Genomic DNA, 19,811 nt, shown 5'->3' on the forward strand with positions numbered 1-19,811 from the left:
CAATTAAAAAAAAAATACTACTTAACTTGAAGAGACTGGAGAGCATTATGCTGAGTGAACTCAGTCTCATAAGGACAAACACTGAATAAGACCATTATTGTAAAAACAGAAGGATAACTAGGAAAACATATATGGTGACCCAAGGTGGGAAGGGGTGGGAGCAGAGAGATGAGGATGGGTAGGGGCAAAAATCACAGGATTCCAGTTTGGTGATTGGAGGAAAGGGGTGCAAGGAAAGGGGAAGGATCCAGTGGGGACCTGAAAAGATGGGTAATGATGGGAAGGTCTAATAGCAATTGTTTTTATAAAAAATAATGCATGGGAAGGGGGCTCTGGTGGCCTAGTGGTAAGAAGCCTGAAGGCATGCAGTTCAAATCCACCAGAAGCTTTGCTGGGGAAGGAAGGGCAATCTCCTCCTGTGCCAGTCATATCCAACTCAACGGTACACAGCAAGAAAAAAACAAAAACCAAACAAACAAAAAACCATAAGGCATAGTGTGAAACACAATGTATATGAACTTTGTCAGAAAACCAATGTAAAATAAAAAAACAAGATAAGACAAACAAAACATCCTAAAAAAAATGGCATTTAGCAATAAGGTGCTGACTGGACATTGTAATTAGTTAATTATATTAATCAACAATTGTTATGTGCCATCAAATTGTCTACGACCCATAGCGACCCTATGTACAACAGCTCTGAAGCCTGCCCTGTCCTGAGCCAGTCTCACTGACTCCAACACAACTACCCCCATTGCCCTAGTTAATGTCCTAATCCATCTCATCTGGGGTCTTCCTCTCCTGCACTGTCCCTCAACCCTTCTGAGCATGGTGTCCTTCTCCAAGGACCCAAAGTATATGATATGGAGCTCCAGCAGTCTACTCTCCAAGGAGAAACTTGGTTTCACTCTCTCAAAGACAGACCTATTTGTTTTCTTGGTGGTCCATGGTGGTTAATGTTTTAAAATAAAATGTCTATGAATGTTAGAAAAGAGAACATGATTTGCAAAACCTTCACTGAAAAAATAAAAGCTGGTATTGGATGGAGTAAGCAGGCAGCCACGTGGGGGAAAAAACAACAGTGGATGGATCCTTTTTGCTTTTTCTCTTAAACCAACAGAAAGGCTAGTTGGATCAAAGTGAAAACGGAAATGTGGATGTTAACAAATTGATGAGAAAAAAATTATCAGCATGAAGGCCTTTAAGACATGATAGAAACAAGAAAAGCTGGATAAATTGGAGCAGATTTTTAAACATGATTTCAGGAAATTGTTATCTTAAAAGAGAGGAGGAGGTGGAGCTGGAGGGGCTGGTTTGTTGCAGGGGGCTGCTGGCTCCCGACAAATAATCATGGGGTCCATCTTCCATGAGAAACAAAAAGGCTCACAAATGCTAAACGCTGGGAATCCCAGAATACTTGATTGTGCTTATGCAAAACCTATACTTACTTGGACCAGGAGGCAGTCGTCAGAACAAAGCAAGGAAATACTGCATGGTTCAAAATTGGGAAGAGTAAGGGTCAAGGATGTGTCCTATCTCCATACCTTTTCAAACTATATACAGAACAGATGATCCGGGCATCAGGATTGGAGGAAGACTCATCAACAATCAGCCTTATGCAAATGACACAACCCTGCTTGCTGAAACTGAGGACCTGAAGCACTTGCTGCAGAAGGTCAAGGACTGCAGCCTTCAATATGGATTGAAGCTCAACATCAAGAACACAAAGATTCTCACCACTGGGCTGATTGGCAGCATCATGATAGATGGTGAAGCGATTGAGACTGTTGACAGCTTCAGTTTGCTTGGCTCTACAATCAACACTCTTGGCACCAGCAGCCAGGAATTTAAAAGACACATTGCATTGGGAAAGTCTGCTGTTAGAGACCTTGCCAAAGTACTGAAGAGCAACGATGTCAAATCTGGAAACTAAGGTGCTCCTGATACAACAGGCCATGGTCTTTGCAATTATTTGCTATGCATCAGAGAGCTGGACAATGACTAGGGATGACAGAAGAAGAGTTGATGCCTTTGAGCTGTGGTGCTGGAGAAGAGTATTGAATATACTGCTAGGAGAACAAATAGGTTCATCCTGGAGAGGGTGAAGCCAGGCTGCTCCTTGGAGGCAAGGGTTCTGAAGCTCCGTCTGACATACTTTGGACATGTTGCAAGGCAGGATCAGTCCTTGGAGAGGGATGTCTTGCTTCGGAGGGTGGAGGAACAGTGCAGGAGAGGCAGACCCCAGATGAGATGTGATAGATTCAGTCACTAGGGTAATAGGGATAGGCGTGTTGGAGACAATAAGATTGGCAAGGGATAGAGCAGGGTTTATGGTTGTACATAGGGTCACTATGAATTGCCGATGACTCAACGGCACATAACAACAACAACAGTGCTAAACACAGCCTCAGCAATCTACTGCAAAGGGGATATTTTAACCCCCTGGATTTATCCTCAATTGGATGAAGAAGGAATGATGAGAATGGCAGACAGAGGAGTCACAAATGAAGACTACCAGACATTTATACAGCAGCTTTCTGGAGCTAGATGACAGTGGGGTTTTCTCTCCTCCATCCAAGTTGTAAGCAATGCTTTGAAATTTGAGATTTAGAACTAATCCTATTCAACAGTCCAGAGTGTCAGAAACTCAGGATCAATCCTATAAAAGAGAGATAATTTATATGCAATTATAAAGAACACTAGTTTACAGTTAGAAAATTAGGATAACAGTGGTGTAAGTTGAATTCTTTCTTGACAGGTCCAGAATTAACATCAGACACATACTGTACCCTTCTTGGGTCAATTACAACAGGAAAGTTATTCTATATTTGTTGTCAAGGGTGGTCTGCCAGACTGTGAAACTGAACAACCCCTTCAGATGATCAGGACCCAAGAGATGCATCCACCAAAACTTACTGGAGAATTAGCCCAACTCACAGGTCAGAGAGTCCAGAAAAACGGAGCTGGAACAAGTGTTGGAAGGAAATGATAGGTCAGGAATGCTAGATGAAGATGAAGATGAAGAGAATTGTCCGAGGATTCTCGCACTTTGGTGCCATGAGACACGGAAGGCGAAGAGGCAGATCTTAGAGCTATTCAGCACAGCATGCAAAGTAGTCTCAGAAATGGCTCCCAAGAGAGCCCACAGACACCCAATATGCTCAGAAGGACACAAGAAAAGAAGCCTAACTTCAATAATGGAAGGGGGGAAAATAACAATTCCTTCTTTTTTTAAAAAAAATATAATTTTAATAAAAGTTTACAGAGACTTAGGACTTCCAGTCATTCATTGTTGCACTTTTCTCCCTGCTCCCCCTCCCCTCAATTTGCTCTTCTCTTTGAAAAGTAAATTATTTTCATTGTTATACAATGCCTCCTCCCAAGTCCAGTCCACTCCACTATGCAGCCTTCATTCTGGACTCCTGTCATGACAGTAATACCCAATCATGTATCCTTTATAAACAGTTTTCTCCCTCATCTGTTTCAATGCAGTATACATTATTGAACTCATCTTTCTCAAGCTCTCCTCAATCCCGAAGTCAGTCCTGTTTTACAACAGTGGCCCTATGCAATATCTGTCCTTTTGTAACTGAGATATTTCACTCAGCATAGTGTCCTTTAGGGTCACCTATTTTGAATAATATTGCATGAGTTCCTTGTTTTTCAATGCGGCATAGTATTCCATTGTGTGAATATACCACAGCTTTCTCTTCATTCGTTTGTTGATGGACACTTGGGTTCTTTCCAGCTCTTTGCTATTGCGAGCAAAGCCACGATAAACTTGGCTGTGCAACAATGCCTTCTAAAGTCATTTAGCTGTCCATACTTTCCAACATTTTCCTGTGAAGACACCGAGGGTTCCTTTCAGGCATTTGTCACAGAGAACCACATACAACTGAGGAAGCAAAAATTTTAGGATGAGAAAGTGGCATGATGCATCCGTAAAAGGACTAAATAATAATAATTTTCTAAATACTAGACAAAACGGCATTTGACAAGTAAAAAAAATTTTAACTAGAAGGAAAAAAGAGCCAAAGAAAATTTGGGAAATAGTATTTTCAGCACACAATTAAATGTGTGATTTTTTCTCTCTCTTTTTTTACAGAAGAAATTTTTTTAAAGTTTGGGGTTTTAAGTATATTTTAAAATAATTTTATATTGCTTTGAATACAAAATACATATACATTGCTTTATCCATATATATTGTGTATCACACATGCCTCATTCACATGGTATTTCATACTATTATTTCCATACATTGCATTTTATAAAGCCAATCACCATTGATCTATGCCCATTATCATCCTGTCTTTTCAGGTCTTCTCTGAATCTTTCCTAATTATTTTACCATCTTCCTTCTCCCACCAAACTCTGCAAGCCTGTGATTTCCCCCTTCCCACCCTCAGTCCTCCTGTCTCTCCCTCTTCACCCTTTGAACTTTCATATACATTTTACTAGTTATCCTTCTATTTTTATAGTCTTATGCAGTATTTGTCCTTCTGAGACTTAGTTTGCTCAGCATAATGTTCTCTAGTCGTTCCAATGTTATATGGAATTCTTTTAAAAAGAAGCAGAGTTTTATCTTGTTTTAGAGATTAGAGTTAAGGGAGCTCTTGTGGCCTAATGGCAAGAAGCTGCACTGCAATCCCAGAGGTACACGGTTCAAATCCACCAGATGCTGTTTGGAGAAGTGGGGGGCAATCTCCTCCTGTACCAGTCAGATCTGATTTGATGGTGGTTGTTGTTGTTGTTTGATGCCGTCGAGTCGTAGACGACTCATAGCGACCCTATGAACGAAAGGCCTGAGCACTGTTCGTACATGGAGTTTCCGGAGGCAAGCCATTTCGGAAGTGGATGCCGCTCCTGCTTCCAGGATTTGATGGTACACACACAAAAAAATAGTAAAAATTTTTAAAAAAAGAAAATAAAGGTAATAGTTAAATGCTTAAATATTTAAAATAAAAGACCAAGTATTGATTCTGAGAAAAATGGGAATCCCAGAACATGTGATTGTGCTTATGCAAAACCTATACTTGAATCAGGAGGCAGTTGTCAGAATAGAGAAAGGAGACACTATATGGTTCAAAATCGGGAAGGGTGTATGCCAGAGATGTATTTTGTCTCCATACCTTTTCAATCTGTATGCAGAACAGATCATCAGGGACGCAGAATCCTTATGGATGGTGAAGAGATTGAGAGTGTTAACAGTTTTAGTTTGCTTGGTTCCACAATCAACACTCTTGATACCAGCAGCCAATAAAGCAAGAGACGAATTGCATTGGGAAAGTCAGCTCTCAGGGACCTCTCCAGAGTACTGAGGAGCAATGACATCAGGCTGGAGACTAAGATGCGCTTGATCTGGGCCATAGTCTCTGCAATTGCATGCTATGTGTCAGAGAGCTGGACAGTGACTAGGGATGATATAAAGGGAATTGATGTCTTTGAGCTGTGGTGCTGGAGAAGAGTGATGAATATACCATGGACAAATAGGTTCTCCTAGAGAGGGTGAAATCAGGCTGCTCCCTGGAGGAAAGGATTCTGAAGCTTCCTCTGACATACTTTGGGTATGTTGCAAGGAGGGGCCAGTCCTTGGAGAGGGACATGATGTTTTTAGCAGGGTGGAGGGACAGAGCAAGAGAGAAAGACCCTCGATGAGATGGAGCGATTCAGTGATTGGGGTAATGGGAGTAAGTGTGTTGGAGACAGTGAGATTGGCACAGGATAGAGCAAGGTTTGGGGCTGTTGTACACAGGGTCGCTATGAGTCGCAAGAAACTCGACATCGCATCATAACAACAACAAAAACATCCCTTAGAAATATACACAGGGATGTGACTCATCGGTCCACAGAAGGAAGACTACAATTAGTTGTTAAAACAAATGCAAATTAAACAATATGAGATACCTATTGTCTCATCCCAGTAAGAATAGCAAAATTTAACAGAACAGTAAACAACAAATGCTGGCGAGGTTGTGGAGAAACTGGAACCTTTACTCACTGTTAGTGGGAGTATAAAATGGTGCAACCACTATGTAAGGCAGTTTGGCGTCTTCTCAAAAAACTGCAAATAAAGATACCATTTGACCCAGCAACTCCAGCAATACTGGGAATATACCCTAAAGAAATCAGAACCACCACCCAAGCAGATATATTCCCATCCATGTTTATCGCGGCTTTGTTCACAATGGCAAAGAGTTGGAAACAACCCAAGTGCCCATCAACAAACGAATGGATAGAGAAGCTGTGGTATAGTCACACAATGGAATACTATGCTGCATTGAAAAGCAAGGGACTCATGCAATATTATTCAAAATGGGTGACCCTGGAGGACATTATGCTGAGTGAAATATCTCAGTCACAAAAGGGCAAATACTGCATAGTGCCCTATTGTAAAATGGAACTGACATCGGGGCTGGGGGGAGACTGAGAAATATGGGATAAATAATGTATACTGCATTGAAACAGATGAGGGAGAAAACTGTTTAAAGGGGATATATGATTAGGTACTACTGTCATGACGGGAGTCCAGAATGAAGGCTGCACAGTGGAGTGGACTTGAATGGAGGGATTGTATAACAATGAAATAATTTTTCTTTTACTTTTCAAAGAGAAGAGCGAATTGGGAGGAGGGGTGGGCAGGGAGAAAACTGCAACAATGAATGAATGGAAATCCAAAATCTCTGTTAATTTTCATTGAAATTAATAATAATTTAAAAAATAGGGGGGGAAACCCCAAAGCAAATTGCTCAGTGTCACTTGGAACTGAGCGCTGCCAAGCTAAACACGTTCCCACGGAGACATGGAGGAGAAACTCAATGTTAAGAGTGCTTCAGTGGGGCCCTGTCCCCAGCACAACAGGAAGCAAAACAATATTCTTACACAATCTCTCATTGAAATTGTAAGGAAGGAGCATTGCACAAGTTCTTTTGAGGTGAGCACAATACAGAAATCTGGCAAGGAGATTTTGGGGGCGATCTCACTCCAGAGCTGCATTAGCAAGGGGGTTCTGTGTCACTGTCACCACGTCACCACGTGGCTGGGCTCATTTCAGGAACAAGACTGGCTGAGCATTAGCAAATCAAAAAGCACATTTTACTGTAACAAAGGAAGTAGGAAAGCCACAGGAATCACCGTCAATGAGGAACCGCCTTCCTTAGGATCTCCCAGTGTCCATTCACTCCTGAAAAAGAGAAACAAAGTAGGAGGAGTCTCACTCCCTGATCTGAAATCCTACTACACTGCCGTGGTGGTCAAGACAACGTGGTACTGGTACAATGACAGACACATAGATCAATGGAATTGAGAACCCAGAAATCAGCCCATCTACCTATATAATCAATTGATTTTTGACAAGGATGCAAAATCAGTTAAGTGGGGAAACAAAAGCCTCTTTAACAAATGGTGTCGGAAAAACTGGAAAACTATCTGTAGAAAACTCAAGAAAAACCCACACCTCACACACCATACACAAAAACCAACTCAAAGTAGATCGAGGACAGAGGAGTGGTTACGAAAACCCACAGTAAACAGCATACCTGACAGTAAGACGTGGAAAAACTTTTCTGTAGAGACTGGGGCCAAGAAGAGGAACCCCATCACTGCACAGATGTCTGCCCATCGATGGCCTGGAGGAGGCCATAGCAACACAGGATTGGGAAGGAGGATCTCAAAGTGTTGTTATTTGAAACCACTCTCTTGTCAAATTAGAAATGAACCAATGTAGCAAGATCCTTGGAATCAAGGAAAATAGAAAAAATAAAAATCCTAGTGGTAAGAAACTGTGCTGTAATCCCAAAGACATGCGGTTCGAATCCACCAGCTGCTCTGTGGAGGAAGATGAACAATCCCCTCTTGTGCAGTTTAATGCCTCTGAAAACCCTCTGGAGGGTCAACTATGCATGGTTTCGACTCGATGGTACACAGCAGTGGTGGAAATAACAACAACTTACTAGGGAACTCTCGTGGCTTAGCAGTAAAGAACCGTGCTGCCCGCACTAAGGTGCAGGGTTCGAATCAACTAGCAGCTCTGCAGGAGAAGGCTAGGTCATTTCCTCTGGCATGATTCTGAAAACCTGCTGGAGGGTCAGCAATGGGTTGGTTCCAACTTGACAGTCCACAACGACGACAGTCACAAATAGAAAAACACCTTGTAAAATTAAATCACTTCAAATAAAAATGCAACATTCAAATACTTAGAAATAAAGCCAGCAAGAGGTGTGCAAAAACTCCAGACTGAACACAACATAGCAGAGTATGGATGCCACTGAGAGGACGGGAATTCCAGAACTGTGCTCACATAGAATCCAGGGCTGGTCAGGAAAGAGTTGTTCTGCAGGACAAGGGGTAAAACGTGGTTTAGCACCAGGAAAAGTGCGCATAGGGTTTACCATCAGGAAAGGTGCACATTGGAGTTTACCATCAGGAAAGGTGCGCATCAGGGCTGTCTTCTTTCACCAGGCCAAGGTTTCTGATGCCTGCCTCACAAAATCACTAGGAGTCGCAATTGGCTTGACAGCACACAACAGTGACATCCAATTGATGCTGAGGAGATAACCTGAGATACTAGACTAGAAGAAGAATGTGGCATCAGGAGTGGAGGAAGACTCATCAACAACTGACATTATGCAGGTGACACAACCTGTTGTGCTGGGAGTGAGAAGGACCTGACAACTTACTGAAGAAGATCCAAGACTACAGCTGCCACTGTGGGTTCTGCCTCAACGTGAAGGAACAGAAAGCTGCACAACTGGATGAGGAAGCAACATCATGACAAATAGAGTGTCTTGGGCTGGGTTCTCCAGGGTAGCAAAACCAAAGGAGCAAAACAAACTTGCAGAGACACGCGAGGATATCCAAGTCTTAGCGTCCCTATGAACAATCGACCTGAACTCTATCCTGTCCTGTGCCATCCTCACAATCTCTGATGCTACAGTCACTGTGTCAGCCCACCTGGATGAGGCTCTTCCTCTCTTTTGCTGGCCCTCCACCACCTAAGCATGATGTGTCTCTTCAAGCAATGACCTCTCCTAGCAACATCCTCAAAGCATGTAAGATGAAGCTTCTCCACACTCACGTCCAAGGAGCACTCTGGTTGCACTTTCTCTAAGCCATATGTTTGTTCTTTTGGAAGTCCATGGGATGCTCAGCTCTTTTCTTCAACACCATAGCACAAAGGCATCAACTCTTCTTCTGTTATTATTAATCATTATCCGGCTCTCAGACTCCACCACTCCAAACCTGTCAAGAGAATGACTTCATCACACCTGACATACTGAGCAGCACAGGCAATCACAACCTGAACCATCACAAGAGGCAAAGACTCAAGCTGGCAAGGCTTTTCTTTTCCTCAGATCCACAATCGACACCCACAGAAGCAGCAGTCAAGAAATCAAAAGACATGCTGCATTGGGGAAATCTGCTGTCGCAGACCTTTGTAAAGCACTAAAGAGCAAGGATGTCAGTAAGGAGACTAAGGTGTGCCTGATCCAAGCCATGGTCTTTGCAATGCTTGGTATGCAGCTGAAAGTAGACAATGAATAAAGATGGCAGCTGAAGAATCACTGCCTTTAAGCTGTGGTGTTGGTGAAGGGCATTGGATATATCATGGACTGTCAAAGAACAAACAAATCTGTCATGAAGAAAGTGTAGCCAGGCTGCTCCTTAGGAGCAAAGACAGTGAAATGTCATCTCACTTTGGGCATATTGTAAGGAGAGGCAAGGCCAGTCCTTAGAGAGAGACATCATCTTGGGAAAGGAAAGTGGTTGGTGAAAGAGAAGAAGACTCTCAGGGAGATGAACTGAAATGGTGACTGTAACAACAGGTTTGGGCATGACAGATGGTGAGGAGGGAGCAGGATAGGGTGAAGTTCTGTCTGTTGTTGATAGGGTTCCTATGAGTCGCAGTCAGCTTGATGGCATCTAACCACAGCAAACTGTAAGAGAAAAAAAATTTCTTAAAGCTACATACTTTGGGCCAGGAGGGACCAGTCCTTGGAGAGGGACGTCATTCTTGGAAGGGTGGGAAGACAATGCAGGAGAGGAAGACCCAGGATGAGATGGATTGATTTAGTGACTAGAGAAATGCAATTAGGTTTGTCAGAGACAGCGAAATTGGCTCAGGATAGGGAAGGTTTCAGAGCTAATGAGGTCACTATGGGTTGCAGGCAACACATTGACACATAACAACAACAACAATACTGCTTGTGGTGTCTGTTATGGCAGCAGTAAATTAAAGGGGTCAGCAAAAAAAGAGAAAGAACCTTAAGCAGACGGATAGGTAGTGCCTGCAGCCACGGGCTGGAGCCCAGCAGGAGCCCAGCAGGGGTGGTGAGGATAGCGGAGAATCAGGCAAGCTTTGTTCTGTCTCTGTGACTCAGGAACTTGAGGCACCAGAGCTCCTGGCCAACTGAGGCTCATGAGCCATCTGGGGATCAGAGGAGGGACCCTTGTAAAGAGGTGTTCCCAGTAAGTATGAACATTGACAAGCTTGGCTGTTCATGGTGATCATGTGGTCACACTCAGAGACCTGGCCATCCCCTTCTGGAAATTCAGTGGGCACTGATGGGACTGGAACCAGTCACTGGGGCGCTGCCAGAGGCCCATTCTCCACTCAATGCAGTTCTGACTGCAGTTCCGGTAATGTTTTAATGGAAACGGGCTTGAGCGCCAAGAGGCAGGGCAGCCAAGGCAATGGTGCAGAACACACTTCCAGTTCCCACCAGGCCTCAGAGAAGACCTGGTCACAGGGACCAAGATAGGGCCACAGTGTTTGACACAGGGAGGGGGCCGGCGCTCTCCAGGGCACCGCAGGGGCACGAGGCTGGGAGGAGGGGGCTGGACCACCATGCTGGGAATCCGACTGTGGCCTCTGGTCTTGGCGGCCAGGCTGCTGCACAAGCTGGGGCGTGTGTTGGCCCTGGAGAGAGGTCTGCGGGTCGCCTCTGAGGAGTGACAACCACCCACTGGGAAACACTCATCCTCCCACCCCGAGTCCCACTGGAATCACCTGGGGACGGCTGGCTGCTGTGCCCCTCTCCACAGTCTCATTGAAAAAGCAATTGTCTCTGTGGGGAGGAAACGCCTCTCCCTGTACCGCAAGGGTGAGGTGCCCTCCGGGAGGCTGGTGGCAAGGTGCCAGCTGGCATGATCCCAGAGCCACGTGAGCTGGGCCAAGCTTCACAGCACAGTCACTGCTGATTGTCCACGCAGGCCTGTTTTCAATGCCAGTGACCAAGGCTCAGCCCTGGACAGAAAGCCAACAGCAGACCCCCAAATGTTGAGTGGGAACAAGGCCTAGCTGAGCCTCCAGTGGGTTTTCCCAGGATGTAAACCACCCAAGAGGAGATTGCCCACTTTTCTCCCAGGAGGCTGCTGGTGAAGCCAAGCTGCTGAGGGTGGTCTGGGGGCTGGCAACTCCCCCTCTGCCAGTACTTGCCCATCTTGAGGGGGAAGAACTAGATGACACCTTGGTGATCTCCTGCTCACCTCTACACCCCACTCTGTCTCCCAGGGGCCTCAGCTCCAGGGGTTCTCTGCTAGGACGCCCTTCCCGCACTGCCCGGCTGCAGGGTGGCCAGCGGGCACCCAGGTTGGCCTGCCCTACCTCCTAGAGGAGGTGCATGGTGCATAGAGCCTGAGTGCAGGCAGAGTTCAGGGGAGGAAGCTGGGCACCTCAGGTGTCACCCCCGGGTGTCTGAGCACCAGCAGACCCTCTTCCCCTCCTGGCCTCAGGTCAGCACCCCAAGCAGCACAGGACTCTTCTGCAAGTCTCCAGGTGGGGTGAGTGAAGGCCGAGGCACTGACCAGATGTCTGAGACCTCAACTGAGGGAGGACCTCAGGGTTCCCCTTACCCCGTCTGCTGACCTCATGTGGGCATTGCCAGCACTGAAGGGTGCATAGGGGTCCCAACTGCTCTCGCTTCACACCCAGAGCTTCTGCACCCCAGCTGCTCCCGCTTCACACTCAGGGCCTCTGTACCCCCAGCTGCTGCCCCCTATCAAACCCAGGGCCTCAGCACCCCCAGCTGCTGTCTCCTTATCACACCCAGGGCCTCTGCACCCCCAGAACCTGTCCCAAATCACACCCAGGGCCTCTGCACCCCAGCTGCTGTCCCAAATCACACCACCCCCCTGAGTCTCTGCATCCCCAGCTGCTGCATGGGGGCGCCCTGCTGTCCCTTCTCATCACACTCAGGGCCCTGCATTCCCAGCACACCCTGCCACTTCCTCCACCAGGGTCCTACAGGATGACGTCAGACACCTCCTGCCTACCCAGCTCCTCAACCTACACCTTTTACACTCCCCTCCTTGACAGTAGACAGGGCTGGTCACTGTGTCTGCGGGAGGGGTGAGAAAGGCAGGCATGGTGGCCAGGCACTGCATCTGCCTTCTGGACCTTTCTGAGCTAAGGACTCAGAGACCAGAAACTATGTCTGATCAGAAACTACCTACCCACTGTGGGACCAGGAGACGAGGAGCCATTGGCTGGAGGCCCTGGAAATGGGAGGCTACCGTGTGGGGGCCCAGGAGACAGGGAGCCATTATCTGGGGGGGGGGGCCAGTAAGAGGGCGGTCATTGGCTGAGAGTCCAGGAGATAGGGGGAGCACTGACTTAGGATCCAGGAGAGAGGTGAGCCATGGGCTGGGGACCTAGGAGATAGGGGGCTGTGGGGTAAGGACCCAGGAGATAGGGGGCTGTGAGCTGGCCCCATAGGAGATAGGGGGTCATGGGATGTGGACCCAGGAGATGGGGGGTTATGGACTTAGAGCCAAGAGGATGGGGGGCCATGGACTGGGGACCTAGGATACTAGGGGGTTGTGGGATTCAGTAGTAGGGGACTGGGGCCCAGAGCCACCTTGGGAAGTGAGCTGTTTATCCACGTCTGCACTATCCATGCACCTTGTGGGGCAAACACTGTCCTGTATCTCCATCAGCAGGCACTGCTTCTGAGCTGTTGTGCAGATGAGGAGGCTGGGAGGACCTGTTCAATCGACTCCAGTGGGAGCAGGGCCGAGAGCCAGCCCAGGATACTCGGGGAAGCTGGAGTACTCTCCAGAACCAGCGGACTCACAACACACACTACAGACACTCACACACCACACACTGGCTGTATTTTCTCCTCAAACAAGAGGTAGACACTGCTAAGGGACACCCAAGTGAGCAGGGTGAGCAGAGGGGCTGTCCCTGTTGCAGGAAGAGCAGCTCCAGGGCCCTGAAGTGGATCAGAGCTGGGGATCAAGGCAGGCACGCACTGGGGACGACCTGGGAATACCAGGACTGAAACACTGGGGGTCAGGGTCATGGGGATTTGGGACTGTAAGAATTAAATGCTGGAACTCTGGGGCCAGAGACTTGAGAATCAAAAATTCTAGGACAGCCTGGGCTGTGTGTGGTCCAAGCCCTGTGGGCCCTGGGTCCCAAGCATCTGAGTCTTGCTGTGTGGCCTTGACTGGTAGCTGGTATTCATGGCCCAGAGCCCCAAAGGTCCCTGTAACAGAAGCAACATTGTGGATAGTGGGTGTGCCCACATGGTGGGGCAGCGTGGCTTGTGGGCGGGCTGTGTGGTCACCTGTGGCCCTTCCGGCGACGTAGCAGCACGAACAGCAGCACAATAACTAGGGCCACGGCCAGGCCCCCGAAGATAACACTCAGCAGCACCGTGTAACTGTTACCTGTAGATGGACACAGAGCGTCCAGGAGGCAGGCAGGCAGGCACTGTGTAACTGCACCCTGGGTGGACATATTCAGGGCACGTGTGGTATGACTTCGCCCTGAGGTGGACACAGTCAGGGGGGAAAGGCGGGGGGGGGGGGGTGTGCAGGGCCCAGGGATGTGACTGCCTTTGGGTGGACAGTCAGGACACACATGGTGGGGGCAGCCTACCTGGCTGGCACCGAGGGGTGGGAAGGGACCAGGTGCCATCTCCTTGGCAGGTGCTGGCCCCTGGTCCGTCCAGGCTGTACCCATGGTTGCAGCTGAAGTGGACAGTGGAGCCGGCCAGGTAGCTGGTGCCCTCCTTGTGTCCATTGGCAGGGGGTGCCACCCAATCACAGGACACAACTAGGGACAAGTGAGAGGGCCGGGATGCCAGCTTGCCCATGCCTAGTGTCTACAACCTATCCCCTCACGGTGGCCCCTCCCCACGGTGCCGTCCCCTGCCCCCCTCACCTGGCTGCAGGCTCTGCACGCGGTGCAGGTGCAGCTGGTGCGCGGCCTTGGTGGCGCTGCCCACACTCAGGTTCCCAGTGGCCACCACGTCGAAGCTGCAGAAAGGGTCACCCCCACAGAGGGCGCTGGCCTCACGGGCCAGCTGGGAGGTGGCAGGGATCTGGTCGGGGAAGAGAGGCTGGAAGGAGGGGTCGTGCTTGGGCCGGAACAGGAAGTTGTTGACCAGGAAGCGGGAGTCATAGGTGAACAATGATGACTCATTGTGCACGGCCCCTGGGAGGACAAGTGGCTGGTTTGGGTGCTGGTCAGCAGTGGGGTGTCCGGGCCTCCAGCCCTCCCAGCCCTGGTCACTCACAGTCAGCCCCAAACCCGAACAGCTCCCGCGAGCTGGCTGTGGGGGGCACCACACGCCCGCTGCGCAGGGTGAAGTCGTCCTGGGGGTTGCCATTGAGTGTCCCCAGGAGGCCCTGCGTGCCGTTCTGGAAGCCCTCAGGCAGCAGCACCGTCACACTCAGAGACGGGCCCTGGATGCTGACCTCCAGGCCGGCCCCCGAGGACAGCATGATGGACACGCGCTCATCACTCGCCACCGATAGGAACATGCCTGGGTGGGGGGGAGTCAGTAGTGGCACCCTCGAAAGACTGAAACGACCCACATCCAGCCCTCTTGTCACCCATGGCCGCACCTGTGACGGGTCCCCACACCATGGACATGTGTCGGGGCCACCCATAGGGTGCTGTGTGGCTCAGGATTCCCCAGGTGGCATGGCTGGAGAGAGGGGCAGGTGCTGCCCCTGTCCCCTCCAGGGTACTGAAGGAAGACAGGATAGTGTCCCTGCTCCAGACAGCACTGTGCCCGTGGCCTGGCCCCAAAGGGCTCCTGAGCAGCCTCATGCATGTGACCTGGGTACTTCCTCAGGGCTCCTTAAGGCTGTCCCCAAATTGAAGCCTGACCCCCACCAGGAGATTGTGTCCTCAGGGCCAGCCTTCCACTTCCCTCTGCAGCCAGCTCTGCACCAGGGCCTGACTGGCCAGCCCTGGTGGTTCCCATCTCTGCACCCGATCCCGGGCTGTCCCAGCCTTCTAACAAGGACAAGGGACAGGCCCTGCCTGTAGCGCCTCACCTTTGAGGTCCAGCCATCGCTGCTCATCAAAGCTGAGCACCCGTTGGTTCAGCAGCACCTCCAGCTTCCTGTTCTCATTGGCCAGCCGGACCTCCAGTATGTCTGAGGTGCCCTCCCGGACCGCCACCGACGTAAGCCCTGTGCCCAGGGCCTGAGTGCCTGAGGAGGACAGGGTCATCTGCTCGACTGCCACCCCCACCCTCTGCCAGGACTGGACAGTGTATCCTGCTGAGCCCCTGGGCACCCTCACCAATGGGCAGCATTTCTGGAACCCTCTCTGCTGGGCCCCTGACACCCTCATCCTAGGGACTGTCCCCAGCTGGACCCCTGGTACCCTTACCGTTGGGCAGCGTCCCTGGCTGGGCTCGAGCCTGCACACTGAGCTGGGTGACATTGGCCTCCAGCAGCACATACTCCCCACGCCCATTGAACGTGAAGTTTGCGCCGTCAAAGGTGAGAAAGTGTGGGTCCCCGAAAGCGGAGGCTGGAGGAGAGGGGTGTCAGACATGCTGCGGCCCTTTAGGGACGGGGGTCCCAGGGGCAGCCAGGACCCACCGAGGCGTGGTGGCTGGTAGTGGCGGCAGCCACTGGAGGGCCGCCGGTCCAGGTAACGGGGACACTCGGGGGCCCACAGGCAGCAGTGGTAGAAGCTGATGACATCATAGAGCCAGTGGGACAGGCCTGGCACGCGGGGTGGTGTCAGGAATGGGGGCGCACCCCAGTCATGCCCACGGTCCGGGGTGCTGCCGCTGGTGGAGTCCGCTGTGAGCAGCTGGGTTCCATCTTCCGTGTAACAGCACTGCTGGCCCGAGGCGTAGCGGGGGCTGGGGCGCGGAGGGTAAGGGTGGGCACAGTGCTTGCACCCCCATAGACTACCCAATTCCTCCATGGGTGCTTGTCCCCAGCGCCTCTCCCTCATGGGTGCCTGCCCCCACCCAGCCCGTGGGTGCCCACCTTCAGCCTGCACTCCCTCCTCCTATGGATGCTGACCACCTCCTCCCCCTGTGGGTTCTGACCTGGCTTGCACAGAGCGCACGCAGTGCACGGCCCCTGGGTGGTAGGTGCACACACTGCCTTGCTCCATGTCACAGCCATAGTCCGTCTGCCAAGACAGGTCACCTCAGGCCTGCCCACATCTCCCACCAAATGGGCCCCCTATCCCCCACTAGAGTGGAGCCCCTCTGCCCTCTCATGGAGTGGAGACCCTTCTGCCCTGTGCTGTCCAGAACCTCAGGGGAGGCTAGTCCCGGCCCCAGAGAGCCACCCCCTGAATCTCCACAGGTGGTCCTGGATGGCCCCCGTCACAGGCCTGGGGCCCAGGAGAGGTGTGGGTGGGCAGGGGAGGGATGAAGCCTCACAAAAAAGCGGCCCGTATCGGCACGGGCCTGGGCCAGCGTGCAGGGGCAGGCGGGCAGCTCCCCTAGGAAGTTGGGCAGCTGGTCCTCCAGCGCCCCCCAGGCCAGGCACTGGGTGCGGGCCCAGCCCACAGGGTCTGCCCGGAAGTCTTCACCCAGGTGCCAGGCCAGGGCATGCTCGTTGCTCCAAATGGCCTGCACGTCCCTGTGGGGAACATGGCTTGAGAGGTCACTCCAGTCCTCCCTCCTGCAGTCCACCCCACCCACACCCCTCTCCCCAGCAGCCTACTCCTCTCCTCCATTCTCCAGTCCACCCTACCCGACTCCCTCCACCCTGTACCCACTTCCTGACAGCCGTGCCCTCACCTCTGCCCGGCCGGGTAAGCACTGTCCAGAATGCGCAGTGCCCCGACTTCCCACCGCTGGAAGATCTGGGGCGCAGGCTTGGGGACGAAGGTGAAGGTGCCAGAGTTGGAAAGGTTTGTGGCCAAGGTGTACAGATAGGACCACTCTGCTCTCCACTCCCTGGAGTATGGTGTCCCTGAGGGCAGAGGGGGCTTGGTGCAGGACAGTCTTGGGTAGGACCTGCCCTCAGGGACAATTCACTGTCCCTGGGGTCACCGTCCCATACCAGGCTGGCCCTTGGGAAGGCTGGGCCCCTCCCGGGGCCCCCAGGACAAGACTGTGACCACTGCCCCCATCCTTTCTCCTCTCATCTGTGAGCCCAAAGCCCTGCTCTGTGTGGAACACCCACCCAGTTCCTCATAGCCCCACAGCTCAATGGCCACATGGCGTGTGGACAGTGCTGATGGGCTCCAGGTCACGGTGAGGTTGTCCCCAGAGCCCGTGGTGCCGTAGTATTGCCAGCGCGTCTCATTCACCAGCACGCACTTCTCCGATGCCGACACCTTGCTGGGGTGCACTGTCGGGGAACAGGTTAGTGACAGCCGTGCCAGGTGAGGGTGAGGCCACCCCAGGACAAGGCAGGGAAGGGGAGCTGGGATGTAGAGGCCTTAAGAGGTTAGGACCTCCCCCCCCCGCCCCCTCCCTCGGGGCTAGATGAGAGGGACAGGAGTAGAATGAGGAAGAAAGGCAGGGGGAACCCCTGTGCTGTGCAGTGCAGCACCCCAAGGTGGGCAGGGCACCCAGGACCGGTTGGGCGGGTATGGCAGGCGCATCTTTCCAATGCAGATTAGTAGGATTAAGATGGAGAAGTCCCGCGTGGCTGGAGGGGCTCACCGGCCAGCCAGCTGCCAGAGCGCTCGAAGGTGCTGCCGTTGTTCAGGGAGAGCGTGAAAGGGATGAAGCCGCTCTCGTAGAGCAGCGGGGACACACAGTGCACCTGCCCAATGCTGTCCACCCAGCCCCGGGTCTGTACGTTCTCCTTAAACCTGCGGGCCAAGGGCAGACAGTGGGAACTCTGTTCGGGAGTCAGGGCTGCGCAAAGGACCAGGGGGTACCCACCTGCAGATGACGCCATTGGAGGTACCCCAGCGCAGATGCTGCACTACGAGGTCCTTGCCTCCCATGACAGAGCCTGAGTAGGGAAGGACATCCAGGCAGAAGTCCCGAACATCCAAGCAGCAGGTCCCCAGGCTGAAGCAGGTCGGGTGACAGGAGCAGGGCCCAGTCTTGATGCCGCAGCGCTGGGCGCAGCTGTCTTGGGCTCCTGCAGGAGAGACAGTGAGTAAGGCTGGCTGCCCCAGGCCAAGTCCCATCAGAGAGGCCTGCCCAGGAACACAGGAGTCACAGGGCTCCTGTGGGGACACACAGAGCTGACCCTCAGCACCATGTCTCCCAGTAAAAAGGGCAGGTGTCCCCAGCAGACCCAGTTGCCCCTTTTGGCACCAGCAAGGGGTATCAAGCAGAGCTGGGCCCCTCCCCTCTCCCCAGCAGTGGGCTCTCTCCTGGGAAGGCAGGTCTGTGGTTCCCTGGGGAAGGGGACAGTCCTGCAGAGGGTCACATTTGGTGCAGGCACCCTGGTGCTCCCCGAGTACTGCCCCTCCCCACATGCATCACGGGGCTTGAGCCAAATCTTGGTTGAAGAGCTTGGTGCTCAAGAGCATCAATACTGATGAGGCTGGTGATAAATTAATAAACAGGATAGGGGAGGGGGAGGGGGCAGGGGCAGCACAGCCCAGCCCCACCCTGGCCAGGCCCTGGCAGGCAGTGCTGGTCCCTGCTGGCTGGCTCGGTCCAAGTACAGACTGACTTCTGGGCTTGGTGGGTGGGGTTCCCAACATGCCCTCCATAGACTGAGGTGCTGGCCCATGACTGGCTAGCCTTGCTGCTCTGGCCCCTGGCCCAGCCCAGTGTCCTCCAATGTCCCACCCTGGTTTCTTGTCCCATATCTTGGGGTACTGGGGTGTCCCAGATCCCTATTTTTGCCTCCTCCACTGTCCTGGCCTCAGTCCCATATCTAGGGGTATACTGGTACACCCAAGGTCTCCATCCCTGTTCCAGGCCAGTCTCCTCCACTTTCCTGTCCCCAGTCCCATATCTAGGGGTATACTGGTACACCCAAGGTCTCCATCCCTGTTCCAGGCCAGTCTCCTCCACTTTCCTGTCCCCAGTCTCATATCTGGGGGTACAGTCCAGATCCCTGTCCCTGCCCCAATCCAGTCTTCTCTAGCCCCATGTCTGGATCACCCTAAGTCCCTAAATCCCCATCCCTGCTCCAGCCAAGTCTCCTCCACTGTCCTGGCCCAGTCCCATATCTGGGGGTACACTGGCAAACTCTAGGTCCCCATCCCTGCCCCCATCCAGGCTCCTCCACTGTCTTGGCCCCAACTCACAGGCCTGTGTCTGAGGGGTACAGTGGAGCACCCTAGACTCCCATCCCTGCCCCAGCCCTCAGGGTGAGTGTTGGGGAGCTCTGCCCCAGTCGCAATTCATCCCCCTCCAGATTGGCCCTGGCCCTGGCCCCTAGCCCCTCAGTGTCAAACTGAATAGTTGGCAGCCCTTCCCCAGGGGCTGGAGTTTTGCCCCATCACCCTGCACGGCCCCAAAGGACATGCACAGGCCAGACAGCCTGGCAGCCGCTGGAACTAGAGGTCGGGTACCTTCAACGGGCTGGGGTGCTGGCTCTGGGGACACCAACAGCAGCAGGAGGCAAGGCAGGAGGGTCCCCTTCATGGCGGGCTGGACCGGTGGCTAGTGTGCAGT

The 19,811-nt window shown here is 52.0% G+C and overlaps 1 protein-coding gene and 1 pseudogene across 1 annotated transcript; one reads left to right on the forward strand and one right to left on the reverse strand.

Annotated features, from left to right (window-relative positions):
- The first annotated feature begins 1,350 nt into the window (after positions 1-1,350).
- On the forward strand, positions 1,351-11,609 carry LOC102861025 (annotated as a pseudogene).
- Positions 11,610-13,564: 1,955 nt separating this feature from the next.
- SUSD2 (sushi domain containing 2) lies at positions 13,565-19,781 on the reverse strand. Its single transcript, XM_006901428.1, has 14 exons — positions 19,709-19,781; positions 18,111-18,315; positions 17,886-18,037; positions 17,401-17,568; positions 17,013-17,187; positions 16,650-16,851; positions 16,308-16,393; positions 15,847-16,115; positions 15,632-15,775; positions 15,292-15,450; positions 14,523-14,771; positions 14,168-14,440; positions 13,883-14,059; positions 13,565-13,671 (listed from the first exon to the last, which is right to left on the reverse strand). The coding sequence occupies exons 1-14, from the start codon at positions 19,779-19,781 to the stop codon at positions 13,565-13,567; spliced, it is 2,439 nt and encodes an 812-aa protein (XP_006901490.1).
- Positions 19,782-19,811: the final 30 nt, after the last annotated feature.

This window comes from Elephantulus edwardii, unplaced genomic scaffold, assembly GCF_000299155.1.
Source record: "Elephantulus edwardii isolate Elephantulus edwardi_28Jun2011 unplaced genomic scaffold, EleEdw1.0 scaffold00325, whole genome shotgun sequence".
NCBI lineage: Eukaryota > Metazoa > Chordata > Mammalia > Macroscelidea > Macroscelididae > Elephantulus > Elephantulus edwardii.

What these genes read in the sequence shown, in the direction of transcription:
- SUSD2 (XM_006901428.1), bottom strand. Translation starts at nt 19,781, where the DNA reads ATGAAGGGGACCCTCCTGCCTTGCCTCCTGCTGCTGTTGGTGTCCCCA. An exon ending in CTCTGGCAGCTGGCTGGCCG is followed by an intron (nt 17,569 to 17,885) that starts GTGAGCCCCTCC and finishes GTTCCCCGACAG; the next exon opens with TGCACCCCAGCAAGGTGTCG. An exon ending in CTACCAGCCACCACGCCTCG is followed by an intron (nt 15,776 to 15,846) that starts GTGGGTCCTGGC and finishes CCTCTCCTCCAG; the next exon opens with CCTCCGCTTTCGGGGACCCA.